The sequence below is a fragment of the Dicentrarchus labrax genome, unplaced genomic scaffold (assembly GCF_905237075.1).
Source record: "Dicentrarchus labrax unplaced genomic scaffold, dlabrax2021, whole genome shotgun sequence".
Lineage (NCBI taxonomy): Eukaryota > Metazoa > Chordata > Actinopteri > Moronidae > Dicentrarchus > Dicentrarchus labrax.
The window spans coordinates 14,052,242-14,073,782 of NW_026136704.1; the positions used below are offsets into that span (position 1 = coordinate 14,052,242).

At 39.6% G+C, this 21,541-nt stretch overlaps 1 protein-coding gene across 3 annotated transcripts in view; it reads right to left on the reverse strand.

The window, feature by feature from the left end:
• Window positions 1-21,541, reverse strand: part of veph1 (ventricular zone expressed PH domain-containing 1) — a 78,385-nt gene that overhangs the window by 5,958 nt on the left and 50,886 nt on the right. For 2 of the 3 annotated variants that reach the window (XM_051396856.1, XM_051396857.1), the window contains exons 11-14: window positions 21,063-21,202; window positions 20,545-20,679; window positions 12,124-12,241; window positions 1,234-1,370 (exon numbers count right to left, since the gene is read on the reverse strand). In XM_051396856.1, the coding sequence (XP_051252816.1) occupies window positions 1,234-1,370; window positions 12,124-12,241; window positions 20,545-20,679; window positions 21,063-21,202 (530 nt within the window). Of the gene's footprint in view, window positions 1-245; window positions 1,047-1,233; window positions 1,371-12,123; window positions 12,242-20,544; window positions 20,680-21,062; window positions 21,203-21,541 lie in introns of those variants that run through there. The other variant, XM_051396858.1, reaches the window with a different exon arrangement.

The window sequence follows — 21,541 nt, forward strand, 5'->3', positions numbered from 1 at the left end:
CCTACGATACAGAGAAAATAAGCATCCTTAATCATCCACTTGGTATATGCTTCCTCATAAAATAAATGTGACCTGAGCGAGATAACAGGCTGGTGGTTTTGGGGAATGTTTCACACCACTCAGTGTGTCAAAGCTGCTTGATAATTCAGTGTGAACAACATTTTTTGGTTCTTAATCTCACTCCTGACTTGGGCAAGGTCTTTCACAACATACCAACCACCTCCAGAACATGCTGGCAAAGACAGACTGAGAACAAAGACACAAAACCCTTCCAATTTGTGGCTGCTGAGAGGAATCCATTACCATCTGGATTGGAGCACAAAGACTATTGTTCGGAGTAGAAAAAAAAGGGAAAAAAAGGAGAGTTTTACTTTACATTTGTGAGAATACCCCCCCCTCCAGATATTCCTCTGTGATGTCGTGCCTTGCTCTCGTTTTTTGGGGGCTGATTTTATAAACCTGGCCCAGTCTAAAGATCCAGAGGATACCGTATCTCTTGTTGGCTGTGAAAATGATTTAAATTACAATTGAGATGATAGTAGATGATAGCGATAAACCAGGATATAAGTACAAGTGGAGTAAAGGTTCCAAATATATCTGATTTTGTCACGAACTGAGCTGAAAAAAAAAGTTGTAGGGTCAACCTGACCTTATTTTTTAGGAAACATTTTCTGACCTCAAAACATTTGTGATTATGCTGCTGTTTTTGATTTTTCCTTTTTGCACAATAATTCTCTGTGACCTCAGCCTTTGTTCACCCTTACAGTAAGTCACCAGCACACAGTGAAGTTGGAGGAAAAAATGTGTTATTGCAACCAAGAGGGAAATCTCCTCACCTTTGCGTTCTGTCTTTCTTTCACTCACACATACAATACGAGGCAGTGCCTCATCTTGTGTGTTTGCTACTTGTGCGTAATGATATCTGCTTTGTGTTATAGTGGGTGAGAGTGACTCATCTTGGTGCCGCATCATGCTTTGGCCTTGGGAGTCCCCCAAGAGTCCTTACCGGGGCCATGGTTTGTTACAGTTGGATTCACAGGATGCTCCTGAGGGACAGTTGAGCTTATCACAAGATGAGATTTCCACTGTTTCATAAACAGTTTCATCATGATCAAATGACACGGAACAAGGAAATATTAATGAGGATTTTCTAAGTGAGAGGCCAGGGACAATGTGCATGTGTGTTGAAGTGTGTTTGTGTGTGAGGAGGCTTAGTTTTCATGGGCTACGTACTGATTTGCCTCTCCGGAAGAGTAGCTGGTTTCCTGCCAAGGTGAAGTAGCGGGTTTTCCAGCGTTTGATGAACTTCCAGCGGACCTGCTTCTCCTTCAGCTTCCCCTCAATCAGAGGCTGTCCCTCCTGGTTCACCACTAGACAAACAAACAGACACAGAGAGGGAGAAAGGAAGGATGAAACAGATCAAAAGAAGAAAGAAAAAGAACAGACAAAAAATAAAATATATTAGTGTTTTCATGTTTTTTCCCATTTGTTTTACATTCCTATTGACTATCAATGGATTTGATCTGAAAGGTCACTATGATGCATTCATGAGTCGGTGGGAGGGTCTGACGTTTGAGACTTGAATGAATCAGCCATTGAACAGCACTATATTCACAAGCTATATCTTGCCAGAAAATCTAAAAAACGGTTGTGGTAAAATAAATAATGCAGCATTGTCACTGTGATAAGTCATCAATTTCCAGCAAGTTTCAAGACTCTGCAAGCTGTGGCCAAATCCAGCCCACAAGACAATTTCATAAGACCTCCTATATGCTTAGAATTTATTATTTAATCAGGCTAGCAAATTTCTACTTTTCCATGTTTTGCTTCTTTTATTTTACTGTAATCCTTTCATTTTCTATCAAGCCTGTAACATCTCTGCATAAAAGGCCTCAAATGTGAAATCTGCTGCACTTAATTGCACAATATGTCAATATAAACACTTAATGACCACCTGTACTCTGATCTACATACACCAAAATGTGCCTTTTTGGCCCCACAAGAAAGATAGAGACACATTAATTGAGAAGCTCTGTCAATCTTCCCCTTTCCTGTACTTAGAAATGCTACATGCATTCAACATAGATGAGCCCAGCACATAGCTAGCTTTAAGTACAGGAGGGGAGAAAGTTGACCGAGGTTTTCTGAACTGTTTTTGGAGCACAGAGCAAAAGGGATTTAGGAAGAGTCAATTGTAGATGTCAGTGAACGCACCATCTGTCGTGAACCCTCCAGATCTTTTAAAAAAATCTTGTCACAAAGCACCTGTCTGCTTTATATCCCCATAACTTTCTCCAAATAAAGTGTGATAACATCTTTGCATCTGCAGCACAGGACAGCCGCCCTGCTGATCTGAGCCTTTCATCATTTATTTACTGTAAAACCAGCCAGTTAAACATTTTTATAGTTATTGTGTATCTTAAAGTTCTGTTTTCAATTTCCTTTACTTTTATTTATTTCTGTTTCTGTCTCTTTAATTCTTACTCAAAAGCCCTTTGAACTGCGCTTGCATGAAATTGTGCGATACAAACAAAGTTGAACTCTCCCACTTCCAGTCAACATTAATGGGTTGTTCAGTTTAAATCGACAAAAACATTTTATCTCACTTGTGTGTGTGTGTGTGTGTGTGTGTGTGTGTGTGTGTGTGTGTGTGTGTGTGTGATCGGCTGGAAGAGAACTCCCACAAAGTCGAGTCTGGACCGGTCTGATTAGAGACACTCACCCACACTGAGTTAGATCAAGTACCGATTGAGTCTGTGTATGTGTGAGTGTATTTATAATGGCATGCAACGGCGTGTTCATGTATAAATATAGATGTTTTTCTTGAATACAACTTTCGTTCTGACCAACTGATCAATCAAAGTGATCACAGATTGATGTTAAGTAACTGACTGTGTGATATGTGTGAGAGTACTGTGATCTGCGGGCCAAAACACACGCGTATTGGTTGGTTCAGGTTCGGTGCCAGTAAAACCAGAGACTTCAAATGTTGACCACCAAACAGAGACACTCTTTGTATCCACGACGATGAGTAAAGCAGTTGAGAGATTACCTCAATCTGATCAGAGTGTGTGTGAACGTGTGGGCAAGCTGGCTGGAAAGATGATTCACTGAGGTGCCTGACGCCAAACAGGACAAACCTGTAAAGGTCATCACAACCTCACAGGAGAAGAAAGAAGAAAGAGAAGCTTTCTTGCTGTTTTTCTGTTTCACATCATTGTAAATGATGTAAAAAACACCTTTCAGACAGATGGTCAAACAAAACCTTTGTAGCATTATAAAGACATTATTTCAGGGTCTGATAACTTTTTATGAGCATTTAATAGTGTGTTTTGACATTTGACTAAATGATGAATTGATGAATAAATAAAAATAGTAAATTTATTAATAGTGATAATAATCCTCAGCAGCAGCCCAAAGATTTTACATAATAGAGACCACCGAGTTATGGGTGGCTGTAACAGAAACAAATCTTCCTTTCAAAGGGTCAGTTCACCCAAACCCAGTTTGTCTGGTGGTATCTAGCAATGCACTTCATTTTGATTTATATTGTCCAGGTTTTGAGATATTAATCTCTGATATTCCTTCATCCCAGTACAACGGAGATGAATAGAATTCAGTTGGCTTTGCTCACAGCTTTAAAACATTACATTCAAAAATGTCACGTCTTTCCAGAAACAATCTCAACAAGTCACAGAACAAAAGCTGTATGTAGTAATTTGAGTGAACTGACCCTTTAATTCCAGAGACAACAGTAGTGCTTTTTTTAGGAGATATTTGACTGGATGAAAAAAGTGTGACATTGTTTTGTATTTGTATGTTTTCAATATTGTACTGATGATTCACTGGAATAACAATCATGTGAGTAAAACATTTGCATTTTTCCCAAATTGTCTGTTATTGTGTGTGTGTGTGTCTGTGTGTGTGTGTGTGTGTGTGTGTGTGTGTGTGGACTTCCTGTCAGCCTGTTTGGACAGACACTCTGCCTATGTACAAGTGGAAACACTCCCCCCATGGTGGGGTGCCGGCTTGTCTGTATCATCTAACAAATATTTCTGTTTTTTTTCCTTCTGAAATAAACTTGTCTGCTGTATAAATCACAGCTCCTCGTGCCGTCTCTTTGCTTTGATGAGGACACCTGGAAAGTGATCCCTGGATTAGTTGTCAGCCTCAGGCAGGCACTATAGTTCACAACCCCTCGCCTGAGACACGCTGACGTCAAACAATGAGACGAGAAAGTAAACAGAGGTGGAAAATAAGTAAGTACATTTACTCGAGTACTAATGTTAAGGTACTTAACTTGAGTATTTACTTCATTTAAGTACATTTACTCCTTGACATTTCAGAGGAAAGTGTTACACATTAACGCCACGTTATTTAGTTCATAAGTTACTACAAAATATATTTAACAAATACATTAATATGATGTATTATTAAAGGCAGTCAGTGATTAGTTTTTATCCAGTTATCTTCCTTGTCTCCCTTCTAGAATTGTCTTTTTACCATATTTGTGAATTAAATACAATAAATACACCTTTACATTGTTTATGCAGCAGACTGAGTTAACAAGGCAGATTTTTTTAGTCATTTTGCTAACAAAGTGGACTGCATCCCTTACTGATTATAGCTAAGACAGGACTTTATTGATACCTGAGGGAAAGGATGTCAGCTCAAATAATCAAAATGAGCACTGCGTTCTATCACATCCCAGTGTGTCCTCTGTTTGTTTCTGATGCATTCACGCTTATGCTTTTATCTGTACGGCTAGATTATTAAAAACACATTTTATTTCTATATCTGACTCTAAATAAGGCCTTTCGCCAGTGGCTCTGTGCTACATGTTGAGCCTCGTGGGAGAGACAGGATTTCAAAACTGTGACAGGAGTCATATGTCCAACCCAAATCATTACCAGAAACAGCTGTCCCTCCAAACAAACCTAATTACACCCTCAGGTTTGAATATGAAGAGACCTTCATGTTTGTATCCGTCAGTTTGTTTGGATTTTATAATGTATGAGTCCATTTGTGTATTCATTTCTGCAGTTTGGTGTTTGTAGGTTTTGGCTTGAGGACGACAACATCAAGATGAGGTGTGAGGAGAACAGTGAGACATATCCTGACAGAAACCTATACCACAGTTGACAGTACATTGACTCACCCTTGTTAACCACCAATGTTAGGAAAAAATGTGGTCGTAAACAAGTTACCCGTGCCCCCTTCTGTGTTAAATGTCAAGCCTCCCTTTTTGAGTGACAGAATTTCATAAGTCGAAAAAAGGTCATTACCAAGAGAAAGTGCTTCTTGTAACATGTCCAGCTTTGTAAAAACATGCTTCAGGAAAGAAAAAGGAAACAGACACACAAACACAGTATTGTAAGTAATGTAAGTATTAGAGATTTAATGGAATATTCTGTTGTTAGTAGCAACCACTACTGACACAGTTCCATAGCAACTACAGTAACACTGACATTGTTAGCTACGTCCACGGTGGCCAAGCAAATACTGACAGCCATCTTTAATCTATGCCCCTAATACCCATGGTGGAGCAATTTCTTCTTCTGCCTCTCTCAGTGCACCGCTAGAAACGCATCACCTGCAGAACCATTGTTCCATGTTGTTTGCTCCTTTCTTGCGCCACACGTCACGGTTTTCTAGCGGTTTTTGGACGTGCATAAAAGTTAAACTACTGTCAGCTTTTCAGCGCAAGGCGTGGATTCATAATTCAGGAAGCACACGAGCGCAAGCTTTGAAAATATCAGCTCCTCATCTGTGAAAGCCAGCAAAGGGAGCTGGTTGGTTGCAGGAGCTTCCCAGGGCAATCGCTCTGGAGAGCACTGGGAGTCCAGCCCACAAGAAATTAGTCAGGGACTTCTCCAGCTGGCTCTGGCTTAAGAGGAGTGAGCAATGGCACAACCTGGCCGGCAGAAGAGAGGGAGGTGAGTAGACCCGAGATGCTGGTACTACTGTCAAGCCTGAGGTGTCACGGGCCAGTCGGTGGGACACTGGTGATGTTAGCTGTCTGAGGCCAATGCGTTGCTAATTTTTACAATTCATATGGAAAGTTTGACAGTACAGCTTCATAGATGAACATCATAAAACAATTGTCCCTTCTTGTCAATAATGAGGTAATAGCCCGAGGTTTTAGTTTCCTTATGAGGAATATCTAGCTGCCTTAAATCATTTCAGCACATTCTCATTCAACTCTCCGTGTCACTTGGCACAGTGTGATGAACGTGTCTCTTCAGCCAGGGAATCTCCTGAATTTGCAACATAATTCCTGGAGGTGAAAATTTCTGTCCAGCACGTCTTCACTGATTGATGGTGGAATGATGGAAAGTCTTTTTTGGGGTTTTCCATCTTTTAGCATACAGGGGATCTGTCTTCCAGACATGAGTAAATGTGTGTGCAGATCCACATGTAGAGGCATGTTTGTATAAGTGTGTGTATGTTTTCAAGTGCCAAAAATCCACTCAAGACAATTACAATTCTCTTTTCTCTTGTTACCAGTTACCACAGTAAGTTTGATGATTAGGTGACGGCATTGTTGTAGCCATCCAAGTGAAAATACTCAACAACGCCAGACACACCGTCAGAGAACCAGAGAGAGAGCGTACACGTTGAACCCACGTATGTCCACACATACAGTACATGCACAAACAGACACACTACTCTGCTCATTACCGCTCACTTCAAAGGAATTCCAGTAGTTAAACTCAACAGTATATCATAAAGCAATGGAAAAACACTTCACCTTTCTCTCTTTTCTCCTTTACCATTAAAACACGAGACGAGCTCCCTGCTTGTGTGCGTAACCTCTGCAGTAATCACAGCGAGCCACTCAGGCCAAGTCAGCAAGTTTTTATTATGGCAAAGCAATATAAAGTAGTATAAAGTAAAACGTTGGCCGGTGGCAGCCAGTAATGTGAACAGCATGCCTCCAAGGTAAAAATATTCAAAGTATAATGTGCAGCATTTATGATGAGAATAAAAAAAGTGGGTCACTTAAAAGTGAAAAGTTCCAAATGTAAATTGCGCTGGGTCTGAAGTCAAGTTGCTACAGTTGTTTCAGTGAGATGAGTCATCACTATCATTTACTGTAACTTGACCTAATATTCTGGATGAAGCTGGACAGCTTACAGTTGGAAAGCTAAAAAAGTTTCCAGTGGACAGATTGTGGGTTTTTTTCTGTCTTCGACTGCATATTGTGGGCTTGTTTAATGGACATTTTCATTTTGGTGGAAGACAATGTTAACATGTTTCACATCTTCATAAACCTTTTGAATTTGTGGGCAGTTTCATGAACATGAGCCGGTTAAAGAGTTTGAACTAATATTTGATGACATGGATACAGGCACTGTGGTAAGGTGACTACCCCAGAGTATAAAAGTCCTCTACAGTACATGCAGAATGTTTTCATTGTGTAAACCAAGAACAACTTCCCTGTAAGGCTGCAGACAGTGTAAATTACCTGCCAAATGTGTTTTGATGAGTTTGTGTACTGCACAGTAAAAATGTGTTCCTATTTCTTGCTGCAAAATCTCACTTGATGTGAATCTATATGGTTCTCATAGAGGCCTAGGGGTCTGGAACGACTGGGGACATTTTTGTATAACGCACTCTTTTCTATTTGACCCAAAACCGTATATTATTATTTTAATATTTCAGAACTTGCACAATAAAGACTACATGGTAAAAATGTACTGTATTTACGTCTTACGTAATATGTTAAGAAGCCCCTTTTCCACAGAGTTATGTAGCCAACTGCTGACAGCTGACTAATGATTGGCTGCTGAGTGTTGGTTCAGGCCACTGAGTTCATGTGACTAAAAAATGTCAGGCCTCAGGTGGTAGAGGTCACAGAGGGGTAACTTATTTAACACAGTAGGCTGTTCGAATACAGTGCAAGATAGATATATAGCCATGTTGGGAGAATTTATTGTTGCAGGTAACACACACATATCAGGACTACAGTTAAAAATACTGACTGCTAAGTAGCACAAAGTAACTCCCAGTCCTTGTTTCTTCTTATTCTTTGAATCTTTGTTACAGCTGGAAACATATCACACATACTCGAGCACACAAGTGTACGCTGGCTGCATGTATTCACACACATACAGTTTGGATGCTCAATTACCTTGGAATGTCTTCATTTCCTGTTTCACTAAAAACTCAGTGGACTATGTTTGTGCGTTTGCTATAACTTTAATGGTGACGGAATATGTGTTGTTTTTAACAGGTTTAATGATGGTGATTTCAGTTACAGAAGGTTTGTTTGAGCCTATCTTTGTGCAGCGGGGCTCTGTCCTGTGTTCTGAAACATGAGTGGTGGCTTTACTATCATTAACAATGTTTTCATGAGGTTTCACAGGGACGTGCCCATTTGTAAAAAACGTGACAGTTAGACATATAATTGGTTTAACAAGAGGGTAATTACTTTGAATAGATATCTGACATAAATACATTGATAAGACAAACCTTTAGGTTTATACCAGATGCAGACATGCAGGGCAGTGGGGCCATCCAAGGCCATTAGGACACAAATGCTTTAGTAAACAGATGTACACGTACACATTTCCAATCACACAATCCCAGTGGGGAAGTACCACTACTCCTTTTTCTAAACCCTCCTGTGATGCTGAGAGACTGGCATGAATCTAAAAGGTAATCATCCGTTCCTCGCAGTCATACAGCTGGCTCAGTGATTACACTGGTTTGTTCTGAGCAGCTGGAAGAATGGCTTTCATTTGGCTTTTATTCTGTTTGGAATGGGCAGTCTGACGTGTATGTATGTGAGTGTATGTGTGTGTGTGTGTGTGTGTGTGTGTGTGTGTGTTTTCTTGGATACATGTGTATTTAAAGAAATGGGTGATGACAGGACAATGACATAGAAGAAAGAGAAAATGAAAAGCTGTGAATCCAGCTTAATGATAGCTTCAATATAAGTGAACCGCATGAATATCAATTCCACTTGAATGGATTAACATCCACTAAATCATCTTATATGTTAAACAATGATGACTGTAGAACCATTTCAACAGTGTGTTTTTCCAAGTTCTAACTGTGCTGACAACTGTAGGGAGGCATTTAGCAACCTACGAGTCCAGACCAGGTTACATGTTTGAGCTTTTGTCGGATATTTCACTGTTTGTAAATGTATATTTTCTGGATGCCGGTCTTTCAAGCCACATTATGTGACTATTCTAATTCTTCCTGGTCGGGAGAAGTGCGTATTGCTTTACGGCACAAAGTCACAAACCATCCAAATATGTCACTGAATTTGGTGAAACTGGATTATATTTTATGCAGAAAATATTCCATGTCTCTCTGTGATTTAGACAATTTCCTGATGGACAGCTGCTAACTGACACTGTACCTATCTAGTTAGCTCAGTTAGCTGTGCCTGGACTGGGACCTCATCAGAGCATCAGGGGAGTGTTTACACGGGTAGCATAGGACCTTGGGACCGCTGTGAGGAGGAGGTTTTCAGGCCTGGGGCGAGGGGGAGCCAGCGGGGAAAGCTGACTAGAGGTGTCGTGCTAGAACCAGAGCTGGGCGAGCGGGCAACGTAACCAGGCCCAGCAGCCTTTACGCACATCATGACAAGGCGAAGAGACCGAAAAGGACATTGATGGAGGAAGCTAAGAAGAGAAAAGGGGAGAGTGACCGAGCAAGAGGCCGCCGGACAAGAGTGAATGGCTTTTAGTTGTTGGTGAGCGCTTTGTGAAATAAAAGGCCGACAGATGGCGAGCTGGCTTTCTGTCAGTAGGACTAGTAAGTAATATTAGCTGACCTGCTATGTCTTTTGTTGTTGCACTTACTTGATGTTAGAAAAGTTATCGACTTGCTTGTTTTTGATCATAAGTAATGTAATCATAGCAGCTGTCCATATTTACAACAGTGGTTTATAAGTGAATTGGGGGCGCCTAATTGAACAGAATGTCAATTTATACATAATGTTTCTTTACCTGGCTTTGAGCTCTACTTTCGACCTGTTTTCTAACTACCTAAAGCTATAAAAGACTTATAATGTCATTATTTTTCATGCAGACTATTACTATGGGAAAAGGGATGTGTTTTGGTTGCTTTTGGCTCACTATTGGATTGTAATAAGGCTGCAGTGCTCCTGGCAGTGGAAATGAATACTGAAGTAAGACACAAACCTTAAATCAGAACTGATGGCAGGATCAAAAATAAATGTGGAAAGTAAGGAAACAGTCTTACTGGAATTAACCCTAATCATACTTGAACATTTAATCTAATGCCAGGGAGAGTGTATTATTAACTCTGACATACAGTGTAAGAGTTTGTCCAGCCAGTACAAAAAACTTTTACCTGAATTGTGCTGGGAAACGTAGCAATGCACCAACAAAAGGCAGGAAAGAAGTAGATTGATAACCAAAGGCGGATGTAAACAATCCTGGCCTAAGAATACTTCAAACAGGCATCTTTGCAAATATTTTTTGAGGAAGTAAATACACTTGTTTGTTTGTTAGACCTCAGGAATACACACACAATGTGTTTCCGTGAGAAACTGTTAACATAACTTTGTGTACAAGAAAACTCCACAGGGTACCTTTAACTTTAATTAGTATTCCTTATTCTTTTCCATGATCGTAAATATTTATATGTTGTTGTTTGTGATTTTTTTTTGTAATAACAAAGTAACTTTATTTTCTTGAGATCTTAAAATATCCTAAACTCACATAAACCAAGTTGTTTTCTCATTATTATTAAATAAACTCTGATGTGGTCATAATCCATAATGTGACATTTTCTCCCTCTGAAGCACATACATGCACACACTAAACTTTAACTGTATCCCATCTGCCGCTTTCCTTCCACTGTTAAATAGTTTCCTGCCTTTTGCTTTAACTTGCTGGGAAATACCTGCTGGCTTCTTATTAGCTGCCATCAAAAAGCCAGAAAACACCATGTTGCTTGTTTGGACGGAGGTTTATAGCTACTTATTAGTGACACTACACTACACCTGATTTCAAGTTCGCTTTCTCAGAAGCTAGTCTCCCTCCATATTTCTTCATCAGAGCACAACATCTGCCACAAACTGCCCTCTTCGTCTAACTCCTCTTACATAACTAATAACTGCTTCCATGGGAATCTGACAGAGAGATACGCACAGATTTAAAGCTTGTTTTCCAGACTCTGCCATATTTGCTCTCCTAAGGCTAAACTCTCGCTCATCGATTTATAGACTGTAGATTTACAGTCTCATCACTCACCTACACACACTTTCTTTCTCTCCACTTGTCAGAGTGGAGAAACAGGCGAGGGACAGCAGGGGAGAGATGCTTAACAGCGTAAATCAAGCCTGAACAGGAAGGTCTGAATAGCGAGGGGCCGCTGTGTGTGAGACAGGTGTATAAAAGCGTTTAAAATGTTTTACATGCTTTTTAATGTGCTTCATATGTTATTTTTTTATATTTTGGTTGCAGTTTATACAGTTTTCACAGCCTCAGTGTGTTGAGTTGAGTACACAGATAGAAAATACACACACACACACTTAAACAAAATCATAGTCAAGTCATACGTAACCATGATTAAAGTACAACATGGTTTAGTGTGCATGTAAAACAAACAGAGAGACGTTTGAAAAACAAGACGCCTCCACCACCAGCTCATTGTTGTCCATGACAACAGTTCATGTTTTTCAGTTTCAGATTTTAAGATTATTTTCGTGGCAGCGGTAAAAACAGAAAATAAGATTCATATATTAATATGACAGGATCAGCTGACACGCTAACACCAGCATTCTTGGGCACAGCTGGGTTTCCCTGGGGTCTGATGGTAAAACCATTTCAAAGCTCCATGAGATGTTTTCACTGCCTTCAAAACCTTCAAGGGGAATAATCTTTTCCCAGAACAGGCCAGGAAAATGGAGCAAAGAGCAGCTCTTATTTAATAGCTGCCAGTCTGATTTTAGTGTCGTTATAAAGGGTCACTGCAATCAGTCAGTCACTCAGTTCTGATTAGTTTACTTTGGAAAAGCGACCCCCCTTCAGTAAGCAATTTGTCCTGATGAAGTCAGACTTGGGATAGTGACCAAATCCTTAAATCACATTAGGTTATTGTGTGTGTGTGTGTGTGTGTGTGTGTGTGTGTGTGTACCTGTGGCCTTCTCAGGGTTGTTACACATGAAGCAGAGCCAACCTCCCTCTTCCTCACTATAGCCAAACAGGTCAAAGAAACGCACCTCTTCTAGCTGAATCTGGAGACTTTCCAAGTCCTGAAGGCAGAAGAAAAGAAAAACCTCATATTTATTAAGTGTCCAATGACTATATTTAAACTTTATAGCTGGTATTTATTAGTACTGGCAATAATACTTTTTCACAGAAAACCTTTTGACATGTCACAGTAGGAAAAGCCCAAGTGTAAATGTTAAAATGGATGAACTCCATTTAACTGCTTCAGTTTCAGGGTCCTGGTATTGTGTAATCCAGTCCACATTCACACTGTCATGACTTACTGGGACATCTGAGTAGAACAGTGCACACATAGCCTACAATAGGACTGAATTAAAGCTATTCAAATATAATAGTCTATAACCTGAATCATAGATTTTCATTGATGTTTTCCTATAATATTTTGTGCAGTGTCCTCTTGTGTTTTGGACATCTGTGGAAACAAGAGTGTCGGTGTAGATCCATTTGGAAAGCCTCTCTTCATCTGCAGCTTAAACAAATGTGGAGAAGTGTGACAGATGCAAAAAAAAGATGAATATTTTTGTAAACCAAATTGTCTCTGCTCACATTGTTTGCTGCTGTTTATTTATACTGTACACCTCTGTAGTTGACTCATAACAATGTGCACAAGGAGACATTTCCAGCAGTTTCACAGAGCACAGTGGTTTTTTTTTTTTTTGATAAGTGGAGTACTGAGATGAAACAAAGAATAGGAAATTTATTGAAGTTTATTTACAGTATTGGGATGTTATTTCTAGTATCTACGACACAAAACACTATAAGCAAAAGGAAGGAATGGGAAAAAGAAAGGAGTTTACAGGAGAGGTTTAACCAGACCGAATAACACTGTTAAAGCTTGTTAAAGCTGTTGTACATGCAGACACATGCACATACAGACAACCAGTGTATACACACAAATGATAAGTGACCCTCATCTCTAAGAGGCACTTAAGAGCCTGACATTCCAGTTTTGCAACTGTGCATCAGTGTGTGTGTGTGTGTCAGAATAGAAAGCAATGGAAACCAAGACCCCATTTCAAATCCCTGAAGACCCCCTGCACATGGTAAGAGTTATACTTCACTTTAAATACACACGGACACACTTCAGTGACACTTTAACCCACGTGATAATACGTATTTATCTTAGGCTGGTTTGGAGAGAAACAGGAACATTTAAGGAGATGATGGATTACTGTCATCAGTCTTCATGACAAAGAAGCAGTCATTCTCTGTGTGTGTATATGTGTATATGTATATGTTTGTGTGTGTGTTCATAATGTATTTGCAGAGTTTTACTAAATCTCTTCATATTGAATTCCCAGTTTAAATATCCTGACCACCAGCCCAGCAAAATACTCTGCTTCATCATTTCTCTGAACTTTGATCCTGCTGCAGTTCCTTTCACATTTTCTGATGATCCATTTAACGAGAGTGTTTCTCACTACAGCAGAGGTCGACTCACATGAAACGCCCAGAGGGAGCTGGATTTGACGGAATATAAGAAAATCAAGTAGCTGTAATGGCTGAGCTACTCGTGTGTTTGACCTTTAGACCTGTGCCCCCTTCAGTCCTTGATGTTAATGAGTGGGGATGTATATGTGAAAGCCGTAGACTTAAAAACTCTCATTTCAACACACGCACACACAGTACTGGCCACCAACAAGCGCACATTTGATTAAAAGAGTGTCAGAGCATTTAGATTCATCCATATATCAGAGCTTTCTGTGTGTTGTTACAACTTAAATAATTGAGGTCAAAGGGCTTTGCCTGCGGATACAGATTAACTAGGACCATGTGTGGCTGAGAGAGATGGGCCATCTGTGGATTTACATGAACATCAATATTTGGACATGATTCAGGGGACTGAGCGGTCTTCAAGACACATATGTTGCAAAGGTGAGAAATTTCGATTATGATTACTGGAAAAACAAAGACTGGACAGAGAAAACAAGAGAGAGACATTAAAAGGTCCACAAACTGAAAGTACTTGTACTTCACTTGATTATTTCCATTTTATACTTGTGCTCCATAACATTTCAGAGGTAAATATTATATTATTTACTTATATTAGAATGATAATATTAGCATATTAGAAAAAATATATATACTATGAGTTTAAAAAACACAACACATTTGCAGATTTAACTACTGATTGTAATGCAGTTAAAAGGGGACGCCACCAATTTTACAAATAAAGTTAATTTTACTCAACATAAGGAGTATGACTCCTATAAAGAGCTTTCTAAAGATAAATAACTCTAATGATGTCATCCAGGTTAACTTAGTTTCTGCTTAAGACAAAGCCTGCCTTACAAACTGAGAGTGTGGCGTTTGACAGATGTTAGCATTTATCAGGCAGAGAGGGTCTATTCAAAGATAGGTAAGTGAAGGATTCAGGGTTTTGGGCTGTGACTAATACTAAAAAATGAGGATATCTTGGCTTCTTCAGTTTTGACCCTCTATGTGAGATCATAAATAGTACCCATTTAAATCTCCCCCTCGACCAACTAAAACAGTGAAATGCTACATACACACTGAAACATTAGTGTTAACAATCTAATATTTAAATATATATATAATACATCACTCATAGTAGCCACTTCTCTGTTGAATGAAGTACATTTTGCTGATAATACTTCTGTGTATATATATATGTATATACGTGTATATATATGTATCTGTATGTTTTTGAATGTGGCTCTTTTACATGAAATTTATTATTTACATTGTTGTATTTTTACTTAAACCTGACTAACTGATTTTTTTGGATGAATCAGAAACAAGCTGTGAACACAACATTGACATATCATCACCTTTGATAAGTGTCATTTATCATCATTTATTTGGACATTTCTGGCGAAACATCAGTCCAATATTCACTCTCCTTTTAGCTCTGATTTTGGTCTCCACCAACTTCAGAGGGAAATATTTGCCTCTTTAGCTGCTAAATGCTCCACTATGTTCACCAGCTAGTTGCTGACTGTTTGTCTGCTGTTTGGTTAAAGATAAAGCTATGAGAGCGGTGAGAGTGAATCAAAGCAGTAAAGTGGACAGCTAAACAATGAGCTGAAACTCACTATAAAGCTCTGTAAAGCCTACGGAGCTGCAGATTCAGGGGATCCTTCCCTATAGGTTCATCACTATGAGTGAAAGCCTCTTAGATTGTCCCATTGTTTTCACAATGAAGTTTGATTAAAAATATTAAAATATATCAATTATAGCCGCTTTAAGTAAAGGATCTGAATACTCCCTTCACTGAATCATGATCATTTTAGAGACAAAAAGTTTAATCCAGGACACTCATTCAAGGAAATAATGCTACACAGATAAAAGTTATTAAAGTCAGTTATCCCTGGAAAACTCCCAATGTTGTCACTTGAGGCTGACAAACGGGAAAAGCTCCTGACAAGCATCATTGAATAATTTTGGACTTTACCATCATCTTGATTCCAACAAGTTTTGGTTTTCAGAGAAAATAAAAAAAGATCTTTTTCTGGATTAGACAATCAGATTCATGCCTAAACAAATGCCAAGGTCATTAAAATAGCTTCAAAATTGTTTACTGATTACAAAGCAAAGCTGATCTGAATCATCTATTCAAGCAACAAGCAAAGGAAAGACAGAAGCGGAAAGACAATGAAAGACAGACTGTGACTCAGCAGTTGAGGAGCAATGCTTCAGAAGAAACAAATCAGTGAAGAATGAGCCCAAAACTGCTGCATAAAACAGTGAGTAATGAATCATTAATTAAAGTGAAATGAGTAAGATATCACATATGTACTTCCTGGGTCGATTACCAGAAAACCTCAAACTACAGCGTGTGTGCGAGGCTCACCACACCGTAACACCAACTCACAGGCCATGATTTGTATATGGTTTAAATGAGCCTTTAGGAAGATGTTTATAGTGACAAATTTGCAGCCGGGAAACAGGCGGACAAACTCAGTCCCATATTTGATTCATCAGGACCAGAGAGGTGGATTCAGTAAAGAGATGAAGAAACAATGGCTGGATTATGTGGATCTGAATCTAATCTCTCTCTCCTCATATAACCCCCTTTACCCTTTCAATATGGCCCCCTCTCTCTCCTTATGCACCTCACCTCCCTCCCTCTATCACTGTTTGTAGACCATCATTATAATTTGATCAAGATGCAAGATTGTAACTGCACATGACCGATGACGACTGCATGCAGTTGATGAAGAGAGCTGTATTGAATCTGCCGTTCCAGTTTCCATCTTCAGCTTTAATGTGCTGGTTCATTGAAAGAAGAGAAACAAAACAGTCAGAGATAATTCCCTGTAGTCTCACTTATATTTTAAGTTTTGTTACAGAGGAACTCCACTGATTGTACACATTACAGTCTGCTTACAGGTCTGGGGGAGCATGAAAAACGTTGTGTAAAGCCTTTTTTGGCTCCGGATGGAGCTCTGAAGTCTGATAAACAGCCTCAAATGATGTCACTTGAGTCAGCATCAGCTGGGTCTGAAGACTACAAGTTTGAAAATGAAAGAAATTTGGTGGTATAGAGTTAGAAAGAAGTGAGAGTATCAGACCTCTGTAGCCTGATCCTCATCTCTGCTTGAGGCTAGCGTCTCGAGGCTACATAACACACCTGAATATCTGACCAAATTGTTAGTGGTTGCTTTGCATTGTGGGTAATCTAGGGGTGGAAAGGAAGGCGTGGGTTAAAAAAAGATATGTCTAGTTCTGCTGCATTGATTTTGATACAATTGTCCACTGTGTGGCCAACAATGTTAGGAGTGCAATGCTAAATCAGTGGAGTGCTCTGTACTTATAGTGTTAACTCACTACACATATAAACACATTCTGGGTTATTCAATTCTTTGAAAAAGTGAGTCTCTTTTCTTGCTGGTCACATTTGAAAAAATCCTTCATCATTCATCCTTCATTAAATCCCTTTGGATATGGTACACAGTTAATTTAAGTTTAGAGTCGCTTCCACTCAAAAATGTGTTTTTCTTCTTGTTCCTACAGTTGGATGTTTGAGCTTCACTGTGCAGAATGATATATGGGAGTTTGACACTAGAAGGATGTTTTCACATTCATCTGCTGAAAGTGAAAAGTTTCTCTGTGCTCACTGAAAATCCAATTTTAAGGGGTGGGGCCTAGGAGCATGATTTGTGACATCACAAATCGTTTGGAAGTCAGTCCTGGTCCAGTGTGCTACTTGTACAGTGTGATGTAGAACCAGACATAAAAAGAGAGAGGAGAGAAGATGAAAGATAACATAAGGTATAGGATAATCCTTTATTCATTCCCCAGAGGGGGGATGCAGGACAACAGCAACAACAGCACAAGGACAGACAGCACACAACAGCACAAGGACAGAAATAAGTACAGATAAAAAGAGAAACTTAAAGTAAATAAATCATTAAAAGTGTATCAAATAAAACAATAAAATAGACACTGTACAAACAACACCAACTGAAACAGTGCAGTGGTGCAAACAAGCTTACTTAAAGAAAGTAGACAAAAATCCAGGTATCTGCTGCAACAGGTTGCCTCCCGCCCTGCACCCTGAAGTAATAAGAGAGGAGAGGGAAGGACAGAGAGGCATTTTGGAGGTTTCCTGAATAAACTCAACTAGAGACGGGGAGAGAGAGAGGACAGTAGGAGGTGAAGACAGGAAGAGGAGTAGAGAGGGGAGTGTAAATCAGAAGAAAGGTGAGTTGATGAGAAGGGGGAGTGTTGGAAAGGGGAGTGAAGGAGAGATGGAAGAGGGCAATAAACAAGGCTCAGGTTGACAGTCTTGACAGAAATCTTCTGTCTAAATATATAAATGTATGAGAACAAGGTTCCTGACACTATATGCAATTCCAAACAGGCACAGACAGGGACAACAAATCTCATATGTAAACCAGATCCTTTTGTTCCTTCAACTCTTTCTTTCTCCTTCCCATGCTGCCCCATTCTTGTCTTTTCCTTCCCCAAATGTCTTTATCTAATCTCAGCTCTGTCTTTAGCTTTATTCTATCTCTTGGTGTTCAGCCTTTCTACCCTCATCCTCTTCCTCCACCAAAGTTGTATCAACAAACTCTCTCACTCTGGCCAGAAGTAAGACAAACGCTAAAACAATACTTGACAGGTATCTCAGGCTTCTCAGGCTTCCACTGTGCTCAGTCTCCCATCATATCTCATGCCATGTCTTCCTTCTCTTCCTTTTTTCTCCTGCCACATCCTCTGTGAAACTTTTTATTCTACTTCTTCACAATCAATTCCTCTCACCTTCTTCCCCCAATCCTCCTCTTCATTCCCAGCCACCATCCTCCTCTCTTGTTTCATTCTGCATGTTCACATCTTCTTCTTTATGTTCGGTCTCTCCATATATCACAGTGTTTTTTCTCTACTTCTTCTGCTTCGGTTTGATACTACTCTCTCCCCTTTTCTTTCATTCATGATGTTTTTTCAGATGTCCACTACACCTCCCTCAAACTTTTTTTTACATTTAAATGATAAACACAAAGATACTGCGGCTCTCCAATTACGTGACGGACTGAGAGACTCTTCAGTTCTTTTTTTACTATTTCCATGCTTTAAACACATTACCTTTTTACTGTTACTGCATCTTTCTCAACCTTTTCCTCCTTCCCCCAGCTCATTCTTGAAGCTCTTAACTCCCTCCATCCCTCTCATCTTTGCTCACACCAGCTTTCTATTATCTCGGTGCCATAAAACTACTAACCTGAGTTGTCAGAGGCCATACATAAGTCCCTCTTAAATATCTGAAGCCTCATAAAGCTATATAGGCTCCCTTTAAATCTCCCTGTTGGTACAAAAATAACCGATAACCTTTTCTGTCTCATATATGTCATAGCTTACCTCCCTTCCGCATCTCTTCTCTCATCATCTTCCACTACATGTGTTTCTGATTGGCTGACAGCGACAGGAGTAAAGATGTAGGACTAACATGGATTGAAACAAAGAAAAAAGGAAATGCAGAGCATATGGATGGAGGGAAAAGTCATGACCTTCTTCTTCCCTCTATCCTGTTAAATCTCATCTTCTTTTCTGTTTGCTTTTTCTTGGTGCTTCCTGGAAAATGAGACTGAGAACCCATTTTAAAGAAAAAAGAGACATAAAAGGGCTATCAACCTGTGAGTCTACCCAGAGTACTTGGCAGGTCCACTGGATCGCTATCTGTGTCAAAACTGAACCTATAAAGTCGACTGGGTATCCACCAAACGTCACTCATGCACATTAAATACAGTTCTTACATTTTGCTCGCATAATTTGCAGCAGTGTGTAAAACTGCTGCCAAACATTCACCACTTCCTGCATGTGTTTCACAATAAATACATTTTAATATGAAGCCAGTGGTACGCCTTTACTTTGAAAAAGTGCTGACACTGACTTTTGTGGTTGGCTAACAGTAACAATAATTTATTGTTATAGTTTTTCTAGTGGTAGACCTAGTCATTTTCTGCTATTTTTTTAAACTTCACATGGACGAAAAAAATGTCATTACATTAGTTACAAAGCTCGATGAAGGAGAACTGACGTTACATCTTAGTAAAGAGGAACTTGTTGGCATATGATGTTAAAAAGGTATTTTTTTGTATGTGGCTGCTTGGATGTGAAAGTGCATTTAAGCCAAATTCTCTGGCCCCTTCTAAACATAAAGAAGTAGACAAGACTCTAACTGAAGCAAGCAAATAATTTCAAATGTAAAGCTATTCCTTTAAGGTACAATTGAGAACAGCAGGAAGCATATTTTACTGGTGACTGAGCAGGTAAATCAGAGATTTTAATGGAGACTGATAAAACGAAGACAGTAAAAGCAGAAGTTTACGACAATGTTTGAACTGTTGAGTGTCACACAGCATGAGTCTTCCAGCCCAGTGTAGTTCCTATGTGTGGGTGTATGTGTGTACGAATAACTGAGTATGTTCAGGCTCCATATGGTAACCATAGCAGGTCCTTCTCATTGCAGCTATAACACACGTTTAGAGAAAGACAAACGACAGCTGTATTTTCTCTGTGGGTCTAATTGTTTCCCAGCGACCACTTAGCTCGTCACATTATGAAGGGGCAGCACAAGGAACACCACCCACACCCACACGTTACAAAAACAGACATTGACACAGGCACACGCACACACAGACCTGATGAGGACGAGGAGAGCAGAGGCCTTGTATACGAAAATGTCAGTTTAGTGAATTCCTAATTTAAACAAAGTGGATGTTGAACTTTGACCTATCTGAGAGTTTGGGTTTTTTTTCACAACAGATGACTTCATCCTCGATGCTGGAGACAGATAGCTTTTAGGATTAAGCAGAATGCGCACACACACACACACACACACACACACACTGTGGTCCAGTACCTTCCTGTGTGGCGTGATGTGCTGTGTCATGGCCATGGGGAAGCTGTGAGCTCCTTTCATCTGTGTCTTCTCCCAAAGAGAAGCAAGTCTTTGGACACACTCGTCCCTGGAGCACAGTGGGACGCTGGACTTGCTCTGATCAAGAGAGAGAGAAGAAAAAACAACAAAACCTTTACACAAAACAGAGATATGGTTTGGACAGAGACAGAGAAAAAGAAATGCAAGTTTTGTCTGCATATATTCCCAAATAAGATGGTTTTAATATCAACATTAAATTTTAAGCTTATATTTTTGGTTTTACTGCTAAACGAGAAGAAGTCAAAATTTTCTACAGTGTTGAACTATTCCAGTGAGCATAAAAAGTAGCATGGAAATATATCAGAACCAGATTAAAGATGGAGTCAGCCATTCTGTAGAGAGAAATGAACAAAAAATAAGTTTCTGGATGTGTATACATGCTTTTAAATACAATGACACATTATGTGCACTACATGTGTGTGTTCCAGTTTTCTATGCACCTGCAGATGTAGCAGCATGATGTGTATCCACAGATGAGGCTGCCGGCTGGTCAGGTTGAAACAGGACTTGGCGTACAGACAGTAATGGCCCTTAAGAGGACAGGAGAACGACAGCTTGGCCACACATCCTCTGTTTGAATCTGTCAGAGACACACAAACGTATAAAAATGGCAAATTCCTTCAAATTTAGCAGATGTTCCATGTGCCCATCTTAAATGAAAATTCCTGAGCAAAAGCAGAGTCAGCTCCCTTTCTCTGTGTGTTTCTCTCTCTGTCTCTTGCACATATGGACTTGTGTAATCTTGGGAACATATTTACAGAGTGATTCATAGCATGCAAGGACACCCAGTCTCATAATCATCAGAAAACGTCTTCTCTTCCCACCAGCACCTCCCACGAACTCCCACCTCTCAGCCAACGAGAAGAAACTTGCTTCACATGGCAATCATCTGGTAGATCAAAATGAAATACTGAAGGTT